Below are 23,920 nucleotides of genomic sequence, written 5' to 3'. Positions count from 1 at the left end.
TCAAAAAGTTTATCAACCTCGTCTGAATGACCTGAAATTTTGCAAACACGTCACATTCAACAATACGGAGCTACTCCGACTTCCGGAATTTCATTCCGACCCTCGGATCAAAATCACACTATCGAACCGGAAACTTCAAAAATTCATCTTTGGGCATTTCAAGCCTAAATTAGCTACGTACCTCCAAAACACAATCCGAACACGGTCCTAAATCCTAAATCACCCAACGGAGCTAATGGAACCATCAGAATTCCATTCCGAGGCCGTCTTCACACTGTTCCGACTACGGTCAAATTTCCAAAACTTAAGCTTTCATTTAAGGACTAAATGTCCCAAAACTCTCCGAAACTCCACATAATTTCTCCCGACAACTCACAATAGCAGGAACAAACACGGGGAGAGAAGTTAATAGGGATCGGGGCGTAAATTCTTAAAATAATCGGCCAGGTCGTTACAATCTCTCCTCTTCACATGCTCAAACCATCGCAGCCTCAATTCTCGCAACTTGGCTTCCACGGATGCCACTCCCGCCTTGTCCCTAATAACTTCATTTCTGATGTTGTCTTTCCTGGTATGTCCACACATCCATCTCAACATCCTCATTTCTGCTACGCTCATCTTTTGTACATAGGACTTCTTGGCGTGCCAACACTCAGCTCCATACAATATAGCCGGTCTAACCACCACCCTGTAAAAATTTTCCTTAAGTCTAGGCGACACATTCTTATCACATAAAACCCCCGAAGCTAGCCTCCATCTCATCCAATATGCTCCAATGCGGTGAGTAACATCCTCGTCAATTTTATTGTTACCTTTGGATTATAGACCCATGATACTTGAAACTATCTCTTGTAGGAATGACTTGAGTATCAATCTTTACTTCTACTTCTTCTTCATGCCTCTCATCACTAAACTTGCACTCCAAGTATTCAGTTTTTTACCTACTCAACTTGAAACCTTTGGATTCCAGCGTCTGTCTCCAAAATTCCAACCTAGCGTTAACACCTCCTCGCGTCTCGTCAATTAGTACTATTTCATCAGCAAATAACATACACCATGCCACTTCCCTTGTATGTGTCGTACATCCAACGCTAGGGAAAACAAAAACGGGCCAAGGGTTAATCCCTGATGCAACCCTATCTCCATAGGGAAATGTTCCAAGTCTCCTCCCGCAGTCCTTACTCGAGTCTTAGCGCCTTCGTACATGTCCTTAATCACCCTAATGTACGTTATCGGGACTCCGCTAACCTCCAAATATCTCCATAGCACCTCCCTCAGGGCTTTGTCATAAGCTTTCTCAAGGTCAATGAACACCATGTGCAAGTCCTTTTTCCTTTCCCTATACTGCTCCACCAATCGTCTCACAAGGTGAATGGCTTTTATAATTGACCGTCTTGGCATAAATCCGAACTGGTTCTCAGAGATAGATACGTCTGTCCTCACTCTCTTCTCCACCACCCTCTCCCATACCTTCATAGTGTGACTCAGTAGCTTGATACCCCTATAGTTGTTGCAGTTCTAGATATCACATTATTTTTGTGCAACGGAATCATCAAACTCCACTTCCAATCTTCGGGCATCTTCTTCGTCTTGAAAATGACATTAAACAAGCTAGTAAGCCACTCCAAGCCTATCCTACCCGCTTCTTTCCAAAATTCCACCGGGGTCTCGTCAGGCCTAGTCACCTTACCCCTGCTCATCTTCCATATTGCCACATCAACCTCCTCACACTTAATATGCCTACAAAACCCAAAATCTCTCCGACTCTCTGAGTTCTCCAACTCACCCAGCACGATGTTCCTATCCTCTTCCTTGTTCAAGAGCCTATCGAAGTACTCCTGCCATTTACGCCTGATACACGCCTCTTCCACCAATACCTTATCGTCTTTGTCTTTGATGCACCTCAATTGATCCAGGTCCCGAACCTTCCTCTCCCTAATCTTGGCTAACTTGTACAACTTCCTATCCCCTCTTTTGCCCCCAAGATTCTCATACAATCTTTCAAAAGCCGCAGTCTTAGCCGCTGTGGCCGCGAGCTTCGCCTCTCTCCTTGCCTTCTTATAACACTCCCTATACGACCTTCGCTCTTCCTTGTTCGTGCTCCCCACTAGCTTCGGATATGCCGCTTTCTTAGCTTCCAGTTTTCCTTGGACCACCTCATTCCACCACCAGTCCCCTTTGTGGCCACCCGAGTAACCCTTCGAGACCCCTAACACCTCCCTAGCTTCTTCCTTAATGCAGTCCGCTGCCATGGTCCACATACTACTCGCGTCCCCACTGCTCCTCCAGGCCCCCCATAGCCAACAGCTTCTCCCCCAACTCCTGAGCTTTTCCCTTAGTCAAGGCTCCCCACTCAATCTTAGGTTGTCCGTACATCGCTCTCTTCTTCCGTCCAAGTCCATTACCAATAGCCTATGCTGCATCAACAGACACTCACTCACAATATTTTCTTTTAGTGATGTAGAAAAAATATTTTCTTTCATTTCAGTAAAATAAGTAGTTTCTTTTCATAATGTAGAAAAAGTATTTTCTTTTTCACAAAATGAGTACTTTCTTTTCCGGTTGTAGAAAAAGTATTTTTTTATTTCAACAAAAAGAATATTTTCTTTCATGTTATAGAAAAATTATTTTCTTTCATTTCAATAAATGAGTACTTTTTTTTATTATGATAATTAAAAAATAGCTCAGTAATCGTCCTCTATTTTATTGATATTAATTTTATTTGTTATTTTTCTGTTATGATAATGTGTTTCTTCTTTATTTTTAATTTTTTTTTCATGTGTGATGATTATTTTTGTCAACAGCTAGTTTTGTAATGTTGAAAAAGAGTTGGAAAATATTTTCCCCTCTCTTGATATAGAAAATATTTTTGGAAAAATATTATCCTCCAAATGGAGAAAACGAATTCATAAAGAAAATATTTTTCAAATATTTAAACCAACCAAACAAGGGAAGGTAGAACTCTAAATTAAACATTTTAATGGGTTAAGGTTGGGCATCATCATGGGTCCATTTGGGCTGATGATTTTTGATGGTTTAACTTAGGCTAGCCCAAAACAACCCATTTTCAAAATCATTCTAGCCCAAACCAATTAAAACTTGAGCGGATTGGGCGGATCAAATGGGTTTGAGCTTGTTTTGCCACCCCTAAATTTGACTTCATTTACATAACATTAAAGATGGGAGGCGTGCAGGCAAAGAAAGCTCATTTAGCAGAGTGAGGTGCAAGCACCTACAGTCGAATGAGAAGATTTTGATTCATCTCATTAGAAGCAGAAAAAGATTAAGCCATCATCAGGTATATAAAATACAGAGTACAGAATTCCATGGCTTCCTAAGCACATCAGGCCTAGCTAGAATCAAATAGCGATATTCTCTATAGTACTGTTTCTTTTGTGAAGGTTGAATTGCAACACTTAGGCCAAGCCATTAAAATATGAAAAGTAGTTGGTCCTAATAGTGAGTTTCTGAGCTTCCAAAATTCAAGGAGTTTGTTTGTATGCCTCACTGATATAGCAATAATATTTTGATATTGCCAATATGAATCCAAGATATCAAAGAAAGCCTCGAGTGCCACAGTTTGTCATGTGCTGTTATGATGTCCAGCATCTTAACTAATCCAAAAGATTCTTTTAAAATAAACACACTATGTACCTCTTCGCTTCGTGATAATAATGGAAAAGACAAACTAAAGTTGAATAAAAGAAAAAATATAAAATCACAGAAACTCTTGGGCATCGGCAAGATATTAAAATTTCCAATGTACCAAGAGCTTTAAAAGCTGTATCATACCAATTTACCCCACCATGCTCACCACTGTAAGTAATCCAGCAAAACTGAAAGAATGCAGCATCTTGCTTGTGCCAAGCACCAATTACAGCAGTCCAACTACGCCTGTTTCTAATGTCAAAACTAACTTTACAGATAAAGAAGATTGGAGCCAAAAAGGGAAGAAAATGTATGAAAATCCCCTAAAAATCACATTGCTTTAGGAAGCCCTAAACCTACCAAAGAAGGATATATAGGAAAGAAACTCGAAAAATTGACTGAAAAGAAAAGAGTTAATACTGAAAACTATCGAAGGGCTACCAAAATGTAATGGAAAATCGATTTGCTTATGCCTGCCTGCCTCAAACAAAACTAAAAGACTGTCACTATTCGTTACAGGAGGATATACTCTTTGCATCCTCAATCCCAAGCAAGAAAAGTGATACCTCATCGTTTTTTTTCCCCCAGGAGGGGCATCTCTCATAGATTTACAGTCAACCTGCACAGTGATTGTCTTTTTGGCATTTGCTGGATGCTTCCTCCATCTCCAAACTAATCGTAGCCCCAAAATTCCAATCAATAATTTCATTTCTTTTCTTTGTGGTTTACAAATGACAGGAACAGCTCCTTAGTAGCTACTCGGCCAGTTAATTTGTGAATGTTGAGGCTGCTGATAGACAGTGGCTGTTGGTCCTACCATATCCGGACCAGCCATCATCTGTGACTGTTGCATAAGTGAATGAACAGTCTGTGCAGTTACCGGTTGTGCTGGATGATAAAGACCAGCAAGGTTTCCGTGGCCAGGTTGTGCGGGAGTAAAAGCCACTTGACCCTGGGGTAGGTTATAAAAAGAACTTGCTTGCAAGCTGGATAAATCTCGGCCTGGAGTAATCCACACACCTGAGCCCTCACTCTGCAAAAACAAAATTGTTCATTTCTGTAAAACACATTAATAAATAAAGTAAAAACATAAGAGAGATGATAAACACAGCCAAGAGAGAAAAGATCAGAATCAATGGGCTCAGGCCCTACATAACGATGCTATTTCAGAACAATCAACTTTAAACTTGGAAACCTTTATAAGAATTAAGAGGTGGACATAGAATCAAGGTTACACGTTAATATCTCAAACGACAAAAGTTTGATACTCGTCTTTGTCACTACTCCAAAACTCAAAGCAACCAGCATACAAAATTATTTACCACATAAGTCAGAAGGATACATCATAGCAAAAGCTCATTCATAAATTTGATTTAGAAATGAAAGCAAATATCTCAGTTTCAAAGGAGAAGCCTTTCCAGACAGACTGGAGAAACATGCCAGTTCAATTTCTCAATGTACACGTCCCCACAATCAGCAGGTTGATTCACTCAAGAGCAAAGGTGCGACTGAAAAAAAAATATTACTCGACACCCACACAAGAACAAAGGGATCGTGGAAACTTCCTCAAAAGGACCGCCATGTAACACATCTATTTTGCAACAGCCTTGAAGAAAGCAAACAAAAATTCAAAATGTTGAAGGCAAAGTATACACAACACTCCAAGGGAACCCCTAGAACCTCCACAAAGGAGGACTGCCATCTAAAGCAAATATATATACACACATGCATAAAACTATAAGAATACACACGCAAACATCACATATAGAAACTCCGGAAACTGTAAGAAAGTACATATATATTTATTTTTTCCGAGTGGTGTCGGCGAAGGGGTGTCAGACTGTCACCCTTGGGGCTATGTGACTCAGCTAGTGCCCCTCCCTCCCCCCAAAACCCCCAGTGTTGAGATCCAGCAACACCAAGTTTTTCCAGCATATATTGTACTCCCTCCGTTTCAATTTAGATGAGCTAATTTGACTCGGCACGGAGTTTAAGAAAAAAAGACTTTTAAAACTTGTGATCTTAAAAGCTTAAGGGGTAAAGCTTTGTGGGGCCATGACATTTGTGTGGTTATAAAAGCTTCTCATTAAGGGTAAAATGGATAAAATGAAGAGTTTAAAGTTGTATTATTTCCAATTGTAGAAATGTGTCCTTTCTAGAACGGACTAATAAGGAAAGTGTGTCATCTAAATTGAAACAAAGGGATTATCATTTTAGACAATATACAAATGAAAATTTACAATTACCATACTTATCCAAACGAAAATTTTCAATTACCATATTGCATTCGGATTAATTATCATATAATTATCAATTAGAAATTCAGAACTAGTTTCGTCAATTCTCAGCTCCAATCAGTTTTAAGCCCATCATCATACTGCTCAAAGCATTTCAAGTTCTCAAGTAATGATTATTTTTACATGGTTTTCTTTCACTTTATTTGGCAAGGTTAGAATGATGCAAATATCTTTTCACTAGGGATAAATCAATATAGACCCTATTACTCATTTCTCTTTCTCCATCCTTTTTGGGATAGCACCCCCTTGCTGCTGAACTCAGGGGATGTTGATCTTTCATCACTACACAATCTCTTTTGTTCACCGTTCGAGATGATGCGAATAATGTCAAGTAAATATTTCAATAGTGAAAAAAATAATATCAACATTGATTTAAACTAAACACAAGACCAACCTGTTGTTGTCCATTCACGTGGACATTGTTTTCCTTAAATTGAGCAGCAGAAAGATCATCATTAGAAGCAGGGTTTCCAGCTGCTGTAGTTGAACTAGGGTTATAGTTGGCTGTGGAGGATCCATATGGCCCATATGAGCCAGGCACTCCACTGTGAGTTGAGTTTCCCACATTAGCTCCTGGCCTATATTGTGAAAGTGAGTATCTGCCAGCAGCAGCAGATGGTGGAGGTGGATATACGCCACCAGCCTGAGGTTGCTGGGGAAATGCACCATTGCTTAAGAATTGATGGATGGCTGTTGGTGGAACATAATATGGGGAAAAGTAGTGAGCGTATGGAATATAATTTGGAGGATAATGGGGCAGATGCATCCCTGCAGCTTGTCGAAATACAGGGAGAGGTTGCTGAGTTACAGCTGCTGAACTTTGCATAAGCCCAGCAGCTTGAGTTGCAAGTGCTGTTGGAGCCGCTGTAGATAAAACAAGAGTGTTTCCTCCCTGCAAATCATTCTAAATACATATCAGTAAGTACCTTAGTGTTGAGATTACCTGAAGTTAGTAAGTTCAACATCAAACAGGTGACCCAAGAAATAAACTATTTTTCTGTGCAAATTATTAACAAATAGATGTGCTATACTTCTGTGGAGAGTTATGATGGCACAAAAATCACCAAAACGTAAATAAAGTTTGTTCCGTCATAGATACAGAAGGGACTGCTAGCACCAACCACACGATTTTACTGCAGATTGTCAAAAGCTATCTTGAATAGATTTACTCTATACTTGGTGGCTCACTGCAACATATAAGAAGAACTCATACCATTAGCATGAACCTTCTAGTGAATCAAAAATTTGGTAAAACATCAATTTCAAACAGCAAAAGTAGGCATCTCAATACTTATAGAACTTAGAAAGCATTTGCTTAAACATGACTCAGGCTGCTAAGAATGCAATTCCAAAACATTTCATTAATGTTCACTACACTATGGAAATTGTGTACAGTGTGTGAAAAGGATTGTATAATTCCCTAAAAATATCTATTTCTTATCACATTTTCTTGAACTATACAAGTCATATAAGTTTATGTTAACAGTCAACCAACGAGAGACATTGAACTGACCCCTTCTAGAACTGCAACCATGATAATAATTCCGATTTGCACCAATAAGAGCTTTTCACTGGGTTTTTAGCAGAAAAATGAACTCTCCATCTAGGCTAAGCACATCATTAGTAAAGGAAATTAAACAATGGACAAGTTAAGAAAGCAGAGAGGAGGAACTAATTACTATACAAGGGAATACAATAGACACAGAAAAACCGTTGATGCGAAGAAGGACAAGGGAAGCAGCAAGAGGTGGGTGGTTGTAGTTCTGTGTGCTTCAAGAGTGAATAACCTGAGCACAAGGTATTGGAATTTCCTGTCAGGACCATAGAGATGCTAAAGCAATGATGAGCAGCGTGACTAGGTCACGGAGTTTCTTTTTTTTTTGGGATAAGTAACAGAGTTTCTACAGTTTATCAGTTTACCATTCCATGGTAGACTCTGGTAATCATCACATTTGGCTATCATTGATCCAAGCTGTACAATAATTGCAACAATAGTCCTGTCTAGAGTACCAACTTTAGGAGGAAAAACAATTCAAAAATGGTTGTAATTTGGTACTTGATGAATCCCACCCCAGTGGCGAACTTCGATCATGATAGATTTTAAGACCAAAAGTCCAATTTATTCCAACTCGTCTAGTCCAACTTTAAGGGAAGAGAAGACAAGGAACCCGAGGAGCGGGGATATAAGTAGGAGTGAGGTGACAAGCATATTCCAACACTCAGTCAAAGGCGTAACTGAGTTTCTCCCACATATATTCTGCAAAGGTATTGTTAAATACCAAATGTAGTGAAGCCGCCTATCATACAATTCCAAACAGAAACATTCATCTTTCTGTTTCTGGGATCATTCTTATTTCACTTTACATCCATGCACTATGAAACCCTTAATAAGCTGTCAATTGCGTTATTCCCCCCCCCCCCACACACACACACACACACGTATATTTTCCTGAATAAGAGTAATATAAAGAATAGAACATACTACCTGATACAGTACTTTCATACCTCTTGAGCAGATTGAGAAGTTTGTGGAGCCACAACTGCAACATTGCCGTTGTACTTGGTAGAAACTCCTGCTGATTGAAAGGGTGAAATGCGGCCATCACCATCAGCACTGGAGCGGTAGAACTGGGCATAGTAGTTTGTTGGGTCAATTGGTTGCTGAACCTAGAGGAAAAAATGAATTGTTTTTAACAATTCTTGAGTATGAGAACTAAATTTTCTTGAATTGATAATATATTGATTCCACGTGGTCTCAAACTTTTCGGGATATGTCAAATCATCCCGAACAACGTTATTTACTGCTGTCAAATATTTCCTACATTCAACATTAATTTAGACCCTACCTTAACTCAATAAAGCATAAGATTCGAGGACCTTGCCACTCACAAGTGAGGTGAAACCAACACATGACACATATTATGAGTCCATGACAAGGTGTTAATCTAACTATGGATATTTTACTTGATGTACTTGCAAGTTTCCATACCAATTTGATCTACATTGAAGCTTCAGAACCAGTAAAATGACAGTACATAGAAAAAGTACATCAAAGAATGAAGGCTTACAACAAAGTTTGGAAGACGAGAAACATCATGAGACTGTGATTCAGAGTTTTCAAAAGGTGCGAGCTGACTGCCTAATGTTGGTGGCAGCATAAAACCAAAACTATAGTTGGGGGATGTACGAACAGCTGAATACTGATGGCCTCCTTGCAGAGTCTCTTGCTTAGATTCACTGTACTCAGGGACAGAGGGTGATACATCTTCTGGCTTTGCAGATAAATTCTCCTGCCCACTTGAAGGCGGAGACTGGTCAGAAAAATCTGCGGTGGTTGGTGGATTTTGATCACTGCATTCACTCATAAGAATGAAAAACGTTGACATCTTAACATGCTAGAAATGGAAGTATATATCTAACTATCAGAGTCAAGTGTGATATAACAACATTCCATCAAGATCTAAAATACACAGCTAATGGCAACAAGATCATATGCTACAGAAAATAATAGAAATAGGAGAGGCACTTAAAAGACGAAAGAAAAAAGAACACTTTGAATAAGATATTTTAGGTCTCAATCTTCAAGAAGATTTTTCTAAAAGATAGAATTAGAGGATTCTGTCCATGAAATTAATTCTCAAACCTTGTGAAAAGAAATATTTGAAATTCGGGTTTGTTTAAGATTTTGAAGAAATATTTGCAAACAAAAAAGGTCCAAAAACTGTTTTTTGAAGTAGCATAACATTCTCTCTCTTTCTTTCTTAAAGCTCTCAGGCACACTCCCCGAGGAGCCTGAGAACAAGGAATTCTGAGAATCCATTAACACCATTAGAACGCCGATCAAATTCCGACCACCCCTCTGAAAATAGCTCCGATAAAACACCCCCACGGGCAGCCAGACTCCGGCGAGGACAAAGCCACGCGCCGGCGCGTGAGCACAATTCCGACCACTTTTTCAAAAAATTTCTTTTAGACAGCACAATCACTGGGGAATTCCGACCACAACCATATAATACTTTCTGAATTTTGACAACTTTTATTTTTTCCGGTGGTAGGAACCTTCCAGATTTCTGGTTCTGGTTTTTCCTCTTTCATTTTCGAGTTTTCTAGCCCACCGGGATAACTTCCAAACAAACTTTAACTTTCATAAGCTGAGCAGCTGGTTTTAGTACAATATGGGAGACAACAGGATATATTTCAACGCAGGATTCAAATCTTTTGACATCACCAGATGGAACTCTAACAAAGACACATGGTTTGAATGGGTTGAGAGAAGTCGCAACATGATGAGAAGATCATCCATGGGCAGAAAGGCAATGGAATAAATCTGCTTTGCACTTAATGAAGCCTCGACAGATCAAAACAATCTAGTGAAGAGATGGAAGTACAAGGAACAAATGACAGAACATTTCTGTACTAGGAAATATAACGCTCATGGAAGATATATGAGTATTCTGTCACTGAAGGGAGAAGGGAGGTCAGTGATAATACTCCCAGAGTTACCTCTGAACTCTGGCTGGAAAGACATAGCAGCTAAGATAGAAAGATTCACTAATCAGACCACCAGGCTGATTTCCATAGCACCACCCAGAAACACTGTGGAAAATCTCCCTTATGCCCAAGTAGTTAAGGAGAGTAAATGGCAGTCCAATACACTTCGAGAGGCAAGGGTCAACACGAACAATGGCGAAATCTCTATTATGGAACCTACTGGAGGAGAGGATACAAGCCTACTAAAAAGATGCATTATCGGGTCTTTTGGGAAAGAAATCAATGAGAGACCCACTTTAGCAGACATAAGGTGATGGGCTTGTGCTTCATGGAACAAAGCATACGGAGTAAACATATATGAAATGACAGGAAACATGTTTCTTTTTGAATTTCCAAACAGATTCATGGCAGAGCAGATTGTGCAAGGAGAATGGAGATGGAAAAAATTCAAGCTTCATCTGGAATGGTGGAATCATACTGCCGGTTGCATTCCAAACTCACAAATTGAGGAAACATGCTGGATTAGAGCCATGGGGATTCCTTTACATCTATGGTCACAAAAGATCTTCAAAGAAATAGAAGATCTCTGTGGGGGATAGTTAGCTACAGAAGAAGAAACTGATCTCAAAAACCATCTTAAGTGGGCAAGAATCAAAATTGTTGGTGATGGCAGAAAGACTCCCAATGAGGTGGGGATTGAAAGAGAAGGAACCAAATTTTTCATCCCAATCTGGGCTGAAAGAAAGACACGGTATGAGCTTAACACTGGTAAAGGAAAGGCAAGTGGACAATTTGCACAAGGTTCAACTTCGATGAATCAGAGCAGTAAAGTGTCAAAAGTCAAGCTGAAATCCTATGACCCCGATATGGCTACACAAGTCATTTTTAATGACCTCTCGTGTGAGATCTCTGATGATACTGGGCGGAAGCCTTATATCGAGGAAATGGGAGGGCTTTCTTACTCGGGGGCAAAAGAGTCCTCTCCAGGGGGCCAAACCCTCAATGTGAATCTCGAAAGTATGCAAAAGGAAACAATTACCAGTTGCAATCAGTCAGATAGAGGAGCAGATTGGGCAAGATCGGAACAGAAGGAAGGGGAGCAAAGCATAAACTCAGAGATGGGGAATGAACATGTGGGAAGCACTGTGGAACACCTAAAGCAACTTAGCTCTATTCAAGAGTGGGAAATCGAGGAGGTGATTCCTATAGCAGTTCAGCAACACATTCCATCACTGGATAAAGACATGGATGCAACAATATGGGTCCACCAAAATATGATCAAATTGGGGAAAATGTTTGGAGTAGATTTTCAAGGACATGAAGAAGAAGCACTGGAGTTGCTAATGCAAATTGACAGCTGCAGACAGGTAAGAAGGGTGGAGACAGAGTTGGAGGTGAAGAAACAAAGATTCAAAGGATCACTGGAATTAAAAGGTTTAACTTCGTTCGATGTCAAGTTCAAGAGTGATGGAAAAAGGAGTAGGGGAAGAGATCTATCAATCATTTCTATATGATGATCAAAGTAATTTCCTGGAATGTAAGGGAATTAAACGATAAGAAGAAAAGGGAGATAATAAAAAGTCAAGTGCAGAATTGGAGGGCAGACATTATTTGCATGCAAGAAACAAAAGTCGAGGGGGATATCGAGGAAATAGTCAGGCAAATATGGGGTGGTAGATGGGTGAGGTATGCATGTTTAGAAGCTAGCGGCACGAGAGGGGGGATTTTGTTGTTATGGAATTGCAGAGTATGGAAAGGGGAGGTGTTACAGACTGGTGCATACACTTTGACGTGCAAGTTTGACGCTCTTCTACAAAATTTTCAATGTCACATAACAGGAGTGTATGCTCCAAATTGTAGAATAGAAAGGAAAAAAGTATTGAGAGAAATTGGTGCAGTGAGGGGATTGATGGAAGGTCCTTGGGCGGTTTGTGGCGATTTTAACGTTACAAGGTACCCTTCTGAAAAACGGGAATGTTCAAGGAGGTCCAGAGCGATGGTGGAGTTTTCGAATTGTATAAAAGATATGGAGTTAATAGATCTTCGACTTGAAGGAGGAAACTATACTTGGTTCAAAGGGGACAACCACACAGCGGCTTCAAGAATTGATAGATTTCTCATCTCAGAAGAATGGGATGTAAGGTTCAGAAATATCAAGCAATCTATCCAACAAAGGTTGATTTCGGACCATTCACCTGTGGCTCTAGACTGTGGTGCGTGGGAACAAGCTAAATCATACTTTAAGTTTGAAAATTGGTGGCTGAATGTGGAAGGCTTTGAGGATAGAATTAGAGAGTGGTGGGGATCTTTTGAATTCTCAGGAAGACCTGATTACATTTTAGCTTGCAAGTTAAAAGCTCTCAAGGGCAAGCTAAAAGGATGGAGTAGAAGTTACGAAGGGAATTTGGGACTGCAGAAATCAAAATTACTAAGTCAACTAGCAGATTTTGAGACAACGCAACAACTAAGAGCGTTGACAGAGGAGGAATCAGTCAGGAAAGCAGCCACTCTAATGGAAATTGAGGTGCAACTCAAGAATGAAGAATTGGCATGGAGACAAAAATCAAGAGCTTTGTGGCTCAAAGAAGGGGATACGAATACAAAAAAATTTCAACTGCAAATGCACGCAAGAGAAACAACAACATTGACCAAATAATGATTCGACATGAAGTAATCGAGGATCCAGAAAGAATAGAGAACGAGATCATAGAATTCTACAAGGAGCTTTACACAGAACCTGAACAGTGGAGACCAACAGTCAATTTCGAAAATAGTTCAAGCATTTCTGAATCAGAAAGGGAGTCTTTACAGAGAAATTTTGAGGAACAAGAAGTGCTGAGCAGTCTGAAGATGTGTGCAAGTGACAAGGCTCCAGGGCCAGATGGATAAACAATGGGTTTTGTCAGAAAGTGCTGGGACATTCTGAAGGAAGATATCATGGCGGCTTTTAACAACTTCCATTCACAGGAGATGTTTGAGAAAAGCTTCAATGCAACATATATAGCTTTGATTCCAAAGAAGACAGGTGCGAAAGAATTGAGAGATTTCAGACCGATCAGTCTGATAGGGAGCTTCTACAAACTGCTCGCAAAAGTCTTAACTGAAAGACTTAAGAGGGTGGTTGGGAAAATTGTCGATGCTCAACAAATGGCGTTCATCAAAGGAAGACAAATAATTGATGCAGTGTTGATTGCTAATGAAGTTGTGGACTCAAGAATAAAAAAGAAAGAACCTGGAATCTTATGCAAATTGGATATCAAGAAGGCCTATGATCATGTGAACTGGAGCTTCCTACTAAGAATGTTAGAACAAATGGGTTTTGGGCAAAAATGGATTAGATGGATGAAATTTTGTATATCTACTGTGAAATTTTCCATTCTTATAAATGGATGTCCTAAAGGTTATTTTCATTCACACAGAGGTCTCAGACAACGTGATCCTTTATCTCCCTTTCTATTCATCATAGCCATGGAAGGATTAAACAACATGATCAAAACGGCTAAAGTCAGTGGATGGGTTAAAGGCTTTGAGGTAAACAGGAGTGGGGCTAACAATCTAGAGATCACACATCTCCAATATGCAGATGATACTCTAGTCTTCTGTGATGCTGAAAAAGACCAACTTAGATTCTTAAGGATCATTTTGGTTTTATTTGAGGGAGTATCAGGATTACACATTAACTGGAGAAAGAGCAATATTTTTCCCATTAATGAAGTTAACAATATGGGGCAACTGACTCAGATATTGGGAGGAGAACTTGGGTCCCTACCAACTGTTTACCTTGGGATGCCTCTTGGTGCAAGATCCAAATCAAAAGAAATCTGGAATTCAGTCATAGAAAAGTGTGAGAAGAAGTTGTCAAGATGGAAATCGCAGTACCTATCATTGGGGGTAGGCTAGTTCTAATCAACTCAGTATTAGACTCTCTACCTACTTACATGATGTCTTTGTTCCCAATTCCAGTAGGCGTTCTACAGAGATTGGACAAACTCCGAAGAACTTTCCTTTGGCAAGGCAATAAGGAGAAAAAGGTCTTCCATTTAGTCAATTGGAAGACGCTAACAATGGATAAAAAACAAGGTGGAATGGGGATAAGGAATTTGAAGAACCAAAGCAAGGCTCTTAGAATTAAATGGTTATGGAAGTACTCTAAAGAACCCCAATCTTTATGGTCCAAAGTGATCAAAGCAAAGTATGGTGAAGAAAACAACTGGGTGTCAAAAAAAGTCAGAACATCACATGGAGTAAGTGTGTGGAAATCCATCAGAGAACTTTGGCCAATAATGAAGAATCACTCCTCCATAAGAGTGAACAACGGAAGGAACACATCATTTTGGAATGATAACTGGTTAGGAATTGGAAGCTTAAAGGAAAGATACCCAGATATGTTCGTTGTAGCACAAAAACCAGCATAAGACGGTAGCTGAAATGAGGAGTTGTCAAGGATGGGAAATAGCTCTAAGAAGACAGCTGAATGACTGGGAGATAATAAGACTAACTGACCTCTACAAAGAGCTGGAAGCATTTACAGGATTACAGGAAGGTTTGGATTCAATATGGTGGAAGAGGCACAACAGAGGGGTTTACCGAGTGAAGGATGCATATAAGATTTTGAATCATGATAATCAACAGGTAGACACATGGCCTTGGAAACATATATGGAAAACAAAGATTCCATACAAGGTAGCTTGCTTCACTTGGCTACTAGCAAAGGAGGCGGTTTTAACCCAGGATAATCTCATAAAAAGGGGAATATCTCTGTGTTCAAGATGTTTTCTGTGTGGGGAAAATGCAGAAACTGTCAACCATTTGTTTCTACATTGCAAGATTACAGACCAACTATGGAAAATCTTTATTAGTCTTAGGGGTATTTCATGGTCAATGCCATACAGGATTAAAGATGTCATTTATAGTTGGGAAGAAGCTGGAGCTGAAGCAACTAGCAGAGATAGATGGAGGACTGTTCCGGCTTGTATTTGGTGGACAGTCTGGAGGGAAAGGAACACTAGATGTTCTGAAGACAGAAGCAATCCACTGCAGAAGATCAAACTCAATTGTATTCTTCTATTTTGTTTTTGGTGCAAACAGATGTACACAGAAGATACATTGACAATCATAGACATACTAGGATCCTGCTAGGTTTTAAATTAGAATATCTTCAAATTCTCTCTATGTAAATTTGGTTTTCAGTGCAACCTATGTACTGATTTTTATAATATATACAATAGTTACCAATTCAAAAAAAAAACTGTTTTTTGAAGTTGTGGTTTGAGGGTGTATTTCAAAGTATATTTTTCTAAATAACTAAGATAGCTCTTCTTGTACGCAAAACACACTCACTTCCACAAAATTTTTGTCAAAGAAACTACAAATATCCAAACACGTCTCAGTTTCAATATGGTTGTTCTAAAAGATTAATGTCAAAAAAACCCTTTCCAAATGTTGTCCAAACTTCTAAGAAAAGAAGAAAACTAGGTCAGTGCAGAAGATATTTGGAGAAGGCTTGCCTTTGGTTCCAGAAGAACCTAATCTGGAAATGGTTCTGGGTGAAAGTTTTATGTTTGGATTACTGTTAGTTTGGAAGAATTGGTTCAAAGTCAGATTTTGCTTAGAAAAAGATTGTTAATCAGTTTTTGGTTTCCAAAACAAGATCAAGTTGGTTTCAGCTTTTCTCAAACCAAACAACACTTGGTTTTAGTTTTTGGAATGCTTTTTGAATCATTACCAAAACAACACATAGCTGCCAGCTGTCTGAAAAATTGAAGACCGAATAATGAGCACTTGAATCTAAATTGCATCACTAAATTTCGGTAACTAAAATTTTTCAATCTCCAAAATATTGAAAAAATATATTACTTGAATTATATACTGAAACATATTTGAATATCTCGTTTAATATTACTGCAAAACTGGACTTTGAAACAAACAATTCCCTCCTTAGTCCTTACCCGCTATAATGCTTAAAATATCTTTTGTAAGATAATAATATACAACTCAAACTGGAGAAGACCCTTCTAACAACGTTGGCATCCACCAACTAATTATATGCATTTCTCTTCCAATTGCCGTGTAATATAAAACGGCAAAAACAAGACATTCCAGATTTTCCTACATCTATACTTCTAACAGGAGAAATATTACTGATACTACTCATCCTAGTCCTAGATTCCTAATGCTAAAAGAAGAGCAACTACCAAAAGCTTTCACAAGTCATAAACAGGGGAGAAGAGGGATTGAGAGTAAAGAGACCATGCGATGACGGACCTGGAAAAGTGCTCATTTTCTGTTTCTTCAATATCCTCAGAACTTCCAGAAAGTGATGGAGTCTTTTCTTTCTCAGCAGCATTGTAAGGGCTCACACCTAAGCCCAGGCTAGCTTCAAAACTTCCAAAACAGAACCCAAGTTTTTCAGCCTCAGGCACATGAAGGTGGTTAGGGATAACAACATGCTGAATCTCTGAAATGTGTGATTTTTCTAGCTTCTGCTGCAATTCCGAAGTCCCTTCCTTTGATTCAACACTGACAGACGTAGGCTGCGGTTGTGTATCAACTTCAGCAGAAACTGTAGAAAGATCAGCTGAACTAGCAGATATAGCTTTACCCTGAGCAATATTATTGTGTGTAGGCTTTGGCTTCCATTCCTTACCGGGACCAGCTGCAGTGAAATAAAGAAGACAGGTGTTTAGCTTCAGCATGACAGTATGAATGAATTGCAAGTAAGAGACCCTAATTGCTACAATTCCGCTGAAATCAAATTTAACAAACAGCAACAGTATCATAACACTCTATGACTCTAAAGCCGCAAACAATGGAGTTATTGAGTCAACCGGAGACCAAGAGTAGTCAACATCTGGGAATGACATTTTTGGGTTTCCTTATTCCAGAAAAACAAAGAATAAGTTTAAACAAAAACGACACTTGTACAGTAAACCAGCAGACATAGAATGGACCAGGTACATGACTTCACTAGCAACAACCACCATTCTGTTTTGGAAAATTGAAGATTACTGATACACTAAGACCCGCAAGTAGGACTATAGACACAAGGAGGAGATACAAACAGAAAATGCAGATATATGAGAAATTTAGAAGAGAATCACAATTGCAAATGAGAATAAGAGATGATCACCAACTGGAAAAAAACAATCGCTCAGCACAAGAAAAAAATGGTTATGAAAAGGTTCAAAACTTCTTACCAAATACAAAAAGGTAAAGGTATAAACCGAAAAATGCAGATAAATGAGAAATTGAGAAGAAATCGCAATTGCAAATGAGAATAGGAGATGACCTTTTTATCTCTCAAGTTGGACCAACAAAAACACCAACTGGCAAAAAAAAGATCACTCTCAGCTCTAGAAAAAAATCAATATGAAAAGGTTCAAACTTCTCACTAAAACAAAAGGAGAAGGTACAGAAAGCATTGAGCACGTAATTCGAGGGCAAAAATGGAGTTCTTCAATCATCAAGTAAGAACCATTACAACAACAACAACCCAGTAAAGTCTCACTAAGTGGGGTAACAATTATAGTAGCAATATCAATTAAAAGAGTCTTTCATGGAGAGGGAGGGGGAAAGAAAACAATATACTAATGTGTAGAGTAGTCAACTTGTAAAGTACTATACCTTTTTGTGGGCCAACCAGGGGACGGTTGTTGTAATTAGATGAAGGCCTACTAAGAGAAGAAACACCCTGAGCCGATGAAGCACATTGTGAGAAATCTGGAAGCTGATTCTTTCCAGGCCCCTGGAATTTGCTTGACATTTTTACTTGCGGAGTCGAATTTCTAGAGTCAGAAACTGCTATACAGGCATAGGCAGAAACAAATACATAAGCTTCATTAACTGGACGAAAAATAAGTATGTCTTCCTAAAAACCAAAGAATGACAATCAAGTTCTCAGACAAATCTTCACAGGCTTACCAGTGGTTGCCTTGCTCCCGATCGAGTTGGTAGGGACATGATCAGATGACACATGCTGGCCACCAACTTCCCTTCTAATTGTGCCTACTGCACCAGGGGGTCGTAAATCATGAGATGGCAAAAGAACAGGATCTGATGCTGAAAAATAAGCTCCTGACGAAGGTGGTGAAGACAAGGAGGTTGAAGAGTTGCTGGAGTTAGGCATCGTCTGTCCAAGTGTATCCCTGGTTCCTACAGACACTCTGGGGCTTTTGCCCGCACCATGACTTGGAGTGTGCAGTGGTTCCTCCGACTTGACAGAGCCAGCACCTGCAGTGGCTTCAGATTGCTTAATCCCTCTGCCTGCTGATGCATGGGCATCATGTACAACACTATTACTCCCAAAAGCTACAGCACCAGGCCCATTGGCTCTGGAACTTGATGAGCTGCAAAAGAGCCAAAAAGGTTAGGTCACAGAAATATACAAACTATGTATAGGAAACAAAAACCATATTTTGTAATCTGAAGGGGTTTATAAGTGGCAATTCAAGGAGCACACATATGCTGTAATGCACAGACGGAGTAAAATCCAAAAACATCAATAACACCTTGAAGTATTATTCGCCTCAATAGTTGGTACGGAGGATGGCTTGACACTCTTGTCAGAAACTTGACTGGCTTCATTTTCCTTATCAGGTGCAGAGTTCCTTCGACCACCAGCATCTGACCAAACACACACATCAATTATGAGTGTATAGGAAAAGAGGGGCTCATAAGACTCAATCTGAAACATATAGTGAAAACTCTCCCAAGGTAAAGGAGAAGGTCTCAGTAAGTTATGTTAATTGTTCAAAGCCTACTCGCTGTCAAAAAGGCAGAATGTCAGTCCTCTTTGTTACCTTTTGACCAGTGCAACTTAAAAAAGTTAAAAGTGAGAATCAGTTATAATTTGCAGCAACTTATAATGTGCTTAAATATATCAGGCAAACAGTGTAAAACTGTCTGAGATTGTTGATTAGAAGCAGCATCAAGATCACAATAACATAAAGTGGTACTAATTTGGATTCTTAAAGATGCTTTTGTCATTTTGCACAAAGCGTGAACGAAATAAAAAAGGAAAGCAGGTCAGCAATTTAAAAAGCACGCAAGAATCATGTTATCACAAGAATGACAAATATGAAATCACAGGCAGCATAAGAGATCACAAATACAGAAAAATAACAACAAAATGGATGTTTACCAAGCGAAACATGGCGAGAAGTGAAGTTTCCCCGACTCCCCTTGTTTCCCCTTCCCTGCATAGCTGGTTTCCACTTTGGCTCAGCAGACTCCTTGTTCAAATTCTGCACAAAGACAAATCAAGTTGTAACAATTCAGGGACAGCATGTAAAAGGCCGAGGAAGCATGTCATACTAACACTCACATTTATTCGGTCGTTAAGAGAGAACATGTGAAGAAATTATAGCATCGTGCTGATATGAAAATTGAACTATAGCATGGAATTCTACAGGAAAAGAAACTCATTTGACATTCATGGGGTCCACAAGAGCAAAAAATGAACTAATACACACCAAGGTGCTCATGCCTACTTGCACATTCCGGATTTTATTGCATTAATCGGGTTTGTTATACCAAGTAGACATCCTCTGCACCATAAAATACATTATTTTTTTGCAAATCAGCCAGCTAAGTTGCAACTTAGATGACAGTGGGTAATAGTTTAGGCATTCACACATGCAGAACAGCATCATCTTAGCAAAGAGGTTTAATTGAGATGGTAAGTTACATTCTTTGTCGGGCAATAATTGCTCCACCACCCTAGGTTCAATTTTGATCCGTGAATCTGCACCAGCTAATATATCACTTGTCAATATGTATGTTCACCTCTTCGGACACCTAGAATCAGCTGAGGCCTTAATTAATGAATCCCCCACCCAGAAAACATAAATAAATTAATGGGGGAAAATTAACCTCTAAACCACTTTTATGAGAAATTTACAGGCAAATCAGGTCAACATTACTTTATGCCCTATGGGTCTTTGTGGAGAGTGTTTGTAAGCATGCAAAGTAGTAACTAACCATACCTCTCTTCTTCTGTCGCGTTTCCTTTTTACTTCATGGAATGTATCTGTAAATAACCCCTCAAATTAGATGAGTAAAGAGAAAATAAATTATATATTTCCATAGCTAGGAAGGAAAGGTAACAACAACAAAAGTCTAGCTGGGGCAGTATGTGTAGCTTTAAAAAGAACCAGTCTCAGAGAAATACAGAACACACAAAACAAGACCAATCTATACATTTATTTTTACGAGAAGGTTGCAAATTTCTAATTAGACTTGTTACCTTGAAACCCATAGGTTACTAAGTGCATTAAATCATTAAAAAGTCAGCAAGACAAGATAATGGAGCAAGCGAAATTTTCTGCTCCTATATATTGAAGGTTTGGATTTCTATGAAAGAATGTGTTGGATCTAACAGTCATAAATGTAATAAAGAAAACAAGAAAGAAGAACAGTTGACCCTCTTAATTGCTTAGTTACTATAAAATACAAAATTCATCGACAACTCCGCCGTGCACTAAATAGAGGATGCAGAGTGTGGCTAAACCTTCTCTATAACAAATTAACTGCAAAATGTTATCTTTGAACAAAAAATGTAGTTCAAAATGTTATCAGCACCAACCGGCTTACTTTTTTCTCCCTTTTTTTACATGTAGTTCGGACTGACTATGAATTCTTTGTCACCTTTCTGCTATAAAAAGTTTGTCTTTGACACAAATCAAGGGTCCTCCAAAGCTAGAGGTTTGCTCATCGTAACGGCATAAAAAAAAATCTTTTGGGAGGGGGAAGCAATCTCTGTTAACAAAAGGGAGGGAATAGTACAAAAACAATTTAAAGACCATGTTTTCACACACACGCGCGCGCATATATATATATATGGTCAAAACAATTTTAACAGCCTGATAAAGTCCACCATTGCAGCCCAATTCAGAACAGACCCAATTGAGGATGAGACACATGCAAATAAGGAAAATAAAAGAAGAGAGACATCAAAAATAACTCACTATAGAATATTCAGGAGAACAAATAGAATAAAAATCTGTCACCGGAACTCACTATATAGAGTAATCAAGACAGAAAAGGAATCACAGAGAAAAAAAACAAGATCAAACACCATATATACATAGCTAAAAAATATGTGTGTGAATAGAGAAGCATATATTTATCTGACCCTGAAAGAGGAGTTTTTGGGCAGTCTCATTGGGATCCATAGAGCATTCTTTGAGCATTGCATATATCTCATCCTCACTATGATTCCCAGTGATCTCTTTTATATTCTGAATCGTTTTCCGAACACTGCTCGGAATTGAAACCCTAGCCCCTCCAACAACAACTCCACTACTGTTGCTGCTACTCATCTTCACCACCCCTCCCCAATCACCTACACCACAAACAATTTTCTTTCTATATATATTTATATACCTCTTCTGTATCTATCTATCTATATATATTTTACTGTATCTCTATACGTTGAGAGAGAGAGGGAGGGAGGGAGGGAGGAGAGAAAGAGGGAAAAAAGAGTAATTGTATTTGGTGAAGGAAGAGAAGACTTAGGAGAAGGGTTTTGAATATGAATTTCACTCTCACTATTTATTGTTTTGTTTTTGTAATGTTTTGTTTTTGTCCACCGTGGAACAGTCCTACTTTCTTTTTTTCTTTTTTCTTTGTCTTTAATTTTTAAGAATTTTACTTTTTCGTTTGGAAAACGGCATAGAGAAGGGAGACAGAGAAATTGAATCATATTGCTATGAAATGCCTATTTCAATTTAGATGAGGCAGTTTGATTCGATATAGAGTTTAAGAAAGAAAAAAAAAATTAAAATTTATGGTCATAAAAACTTGAAGGGTAAAAGCTTTTTGGGGCCATGAGCTTTGTGTGGTTATAAAACTTTTCATTAAGAGTAAAATAGGTAAAATGAATAGTTTAAAGTTGAATTATTGCTACATTTAGAAATATGTCATTTATTTTGAAACAACTAATAAGGAAAGTAGCTCGTCTAATTTGAAATGTATAAAGTATGTAATTGCAATTATTAGGGGTAATAACTAGTGGTAAGTATCTTGAGTTTAAATTTTGAAAATAGAGTCAATTTTTGATTAAAAATGAGATTTCTCACCTCAATTTTAAATTCCAAAATAAATATCGAACGTCAAATTAAAAACATAAAATACTTAAATAGTTATAAGCTCGAGTAAAAGGATCTACGGATATTTCACTATTTATTATTTGTTATTTTATTTTCTTCAATGTTATAATACTTAGTTTTCTTCTTTAGTTTAAACCCTTTTACTTTACTAGTTTTTTCTCGTTACTTATTTTTGTCCTTTACTAGTTGGGTGACTAATATATCATAATCCAAGTTGCTGTTCACACACTGCTAACCCAGTCAAGTCAAATTATATAGTTCACCTATATTAAACGTGTGATTCTTGTATTTTGTGATTTTTTATTGTAAGAAATTAATTGCAAAAAAAATAAAGCAAATTAAATGAAAATCAATATCAAAAGCATTATCTGTCATGTATGGAGATCGATTTGCAACAATCAGAAATAATGAAAAAAATGAGGATTCAATAGTTGTCATTGTATTGGGAAAAATTGAGTTTACATATTATTAAAGTGATGTAAAGATGACGTGTCATGACACATAGATTGGTCAAAGAGTTACAATTGGCAAAGAGGCACGAGTTGCAACAGATACGAGCAGAGGCGAAGGAAGAGGCACGAGCGGTTATCCAAAAGACTCAGCGCTCGTACTTATTTAAGTCCAAGAATCAAGGAAAATGAATCTGACACTACATGGGAGTACATATACAGTATTTAATGAGCCTTAAATACTAAAAATGTTAGAGAATCTGTATTAAATAAAATGATTACGTAACGTAGCATTTAATATCTTTAATTGTCCATAATGGCCTTATTATGACAAAGGTAAAACGCATATCTCCAAAATAGCTATAAAAGGGAGAGAACGGATCAATTGTAGGGACACAAAATATTATCTGAATATATAGATTTACTTGCTTATCTTCTAATTATCTTATTGCTAGCCAAATTATTTTCTTTCATATATTCTTTTGATTATCAGTAACCCGAGTTCTTCTAAATTAAAGCTTTGACCGAAATCCCATTTTTTGGTTAAACAGTCATATACTTTTATAATTAGATTATGTGACAACTCGAATCAAATGAAAATTCAGATAATCGAAATGTAATTCTTAACATTTAATTTTTATTAAACTACCAAATAAGTAACAACAACAACTCAGTAGAATCTTACTAGTGGGGTATCGGGAAGGTAAAGTATACGCAGACCTTACCCCTACCCCGGAGGGATAGAGAGGTTGTTTCCAGGAAACCATCGGCTCAAAGACAATAGATATGTAACAACAACAGAAACCAGAAAAATAGGTAAAAATAGCACGATATAGCCAGTTTTCGGACTAGTCATTCAAAAATAGCAGCGTTTACGAAGTCAATAAAAAATAGCCACTATTTTGCTGCAACGGAGACCGGTCCAGCA

At 38.3% G+C, this 23,920-nt stretch overlaps 3 protein-coding genes across 5 annotated transcripts; all 3 read right to left on the bottom strand.

Moving 5' to 3' along the window:
* Positions 1–1,029: 1,029 nt before the first annotated feature.
* Positions 1,030–1,476, bottom strand: LOC138868645 (secreted RxLR effector protein 78-like). The gene has a single exon (XM_070146210.1). It carries the CDS (start codon positions 1,474–1,476, stop codon positions 1,030–1,032), a length of 447 nt encoding a protein of 148 aa, XP_070002311.1.
* Positions 1,477–1,484: 8 nt separating this feature from the next.
* LOC104227473 (uncharacterized) lies at positions 1,485–2,252 on the bottom strand. Its single transcript, XM_009779716.2, has one exon. The coding sequence runs from the start codon at positions 2,250–2,252 to the stop codon at positions 1,485–1,487; it is 768 nt and encodes a 255-aa protein (XP_009778018.2).
* Positions 2,253–3,819: 1,567 nt separating this feature from the next.
* On the bottom strand, positions 3,820–21,945 carry LOC104217131 (GBF-interacting protein 1-like). 3 transcript variants are annotated; one of them, XM_070174392.1, is made up of 11 exons: positions 21,568–21,945; positions 20,420–20,463; positions 19,576–19,678; positions 18,944–19,058; positions 18,357–18,781; positions 18,060–18,236; positions 16,701–17,091; positions 9,014–9,296; positions 8,451–8,612; positions 6,340–6,849; positions 3,820–4,681 (listed from the first exon to the last, which is right to left on the bottom strand). In XM_070174392.1, the coding sequence occupies exons 1-11, from the start codon at positions 21,752–21,754 to the stop codon at positions 4,397–4,399; spliced, it is 2,682 nt and encodes an 893-aa protein (XP_070030493.1). In that variant the 5' UTR covers positions 21,755–21,945; the 3' UTR covers positions 3,820–4,396. The 3 variants fall into 3 exon arrangements, with proteins under 3 accessions (XP_070030493.1, XP_070030495.1, XP_070030494.1); XM_070174394.1 differs by having other exon boundaries at positions 6,340–6,837; XM_070174393.1 differs by having other exon boundaries at positions 18,060–18,233.
* Positions 21,946–23,920: the final 1,975 nt, after the last annotated feature.

The sequence above is a fragment of the Nicotiana sylvestris genome, chromosome 5, assembly GCF_000393655.2.
Source record: "Nicotiana sylvestris chromosome 5, ASM39365v2, whole genome shotgun sequence".
Classification (NCBI taxonomy): domain Eukaryota; kingdom Viridiplantae; phylum Streptophyta; class Magnoliopsida; order Solanales; family Solanaceae; genus Nicotiana; species Nicotiana sylvestris.
The sequence above is the reverse complement of the archived record's forward strand: the minus strand, read 5'-3'. Positions and strand labels throughout refer to the sequence as shown.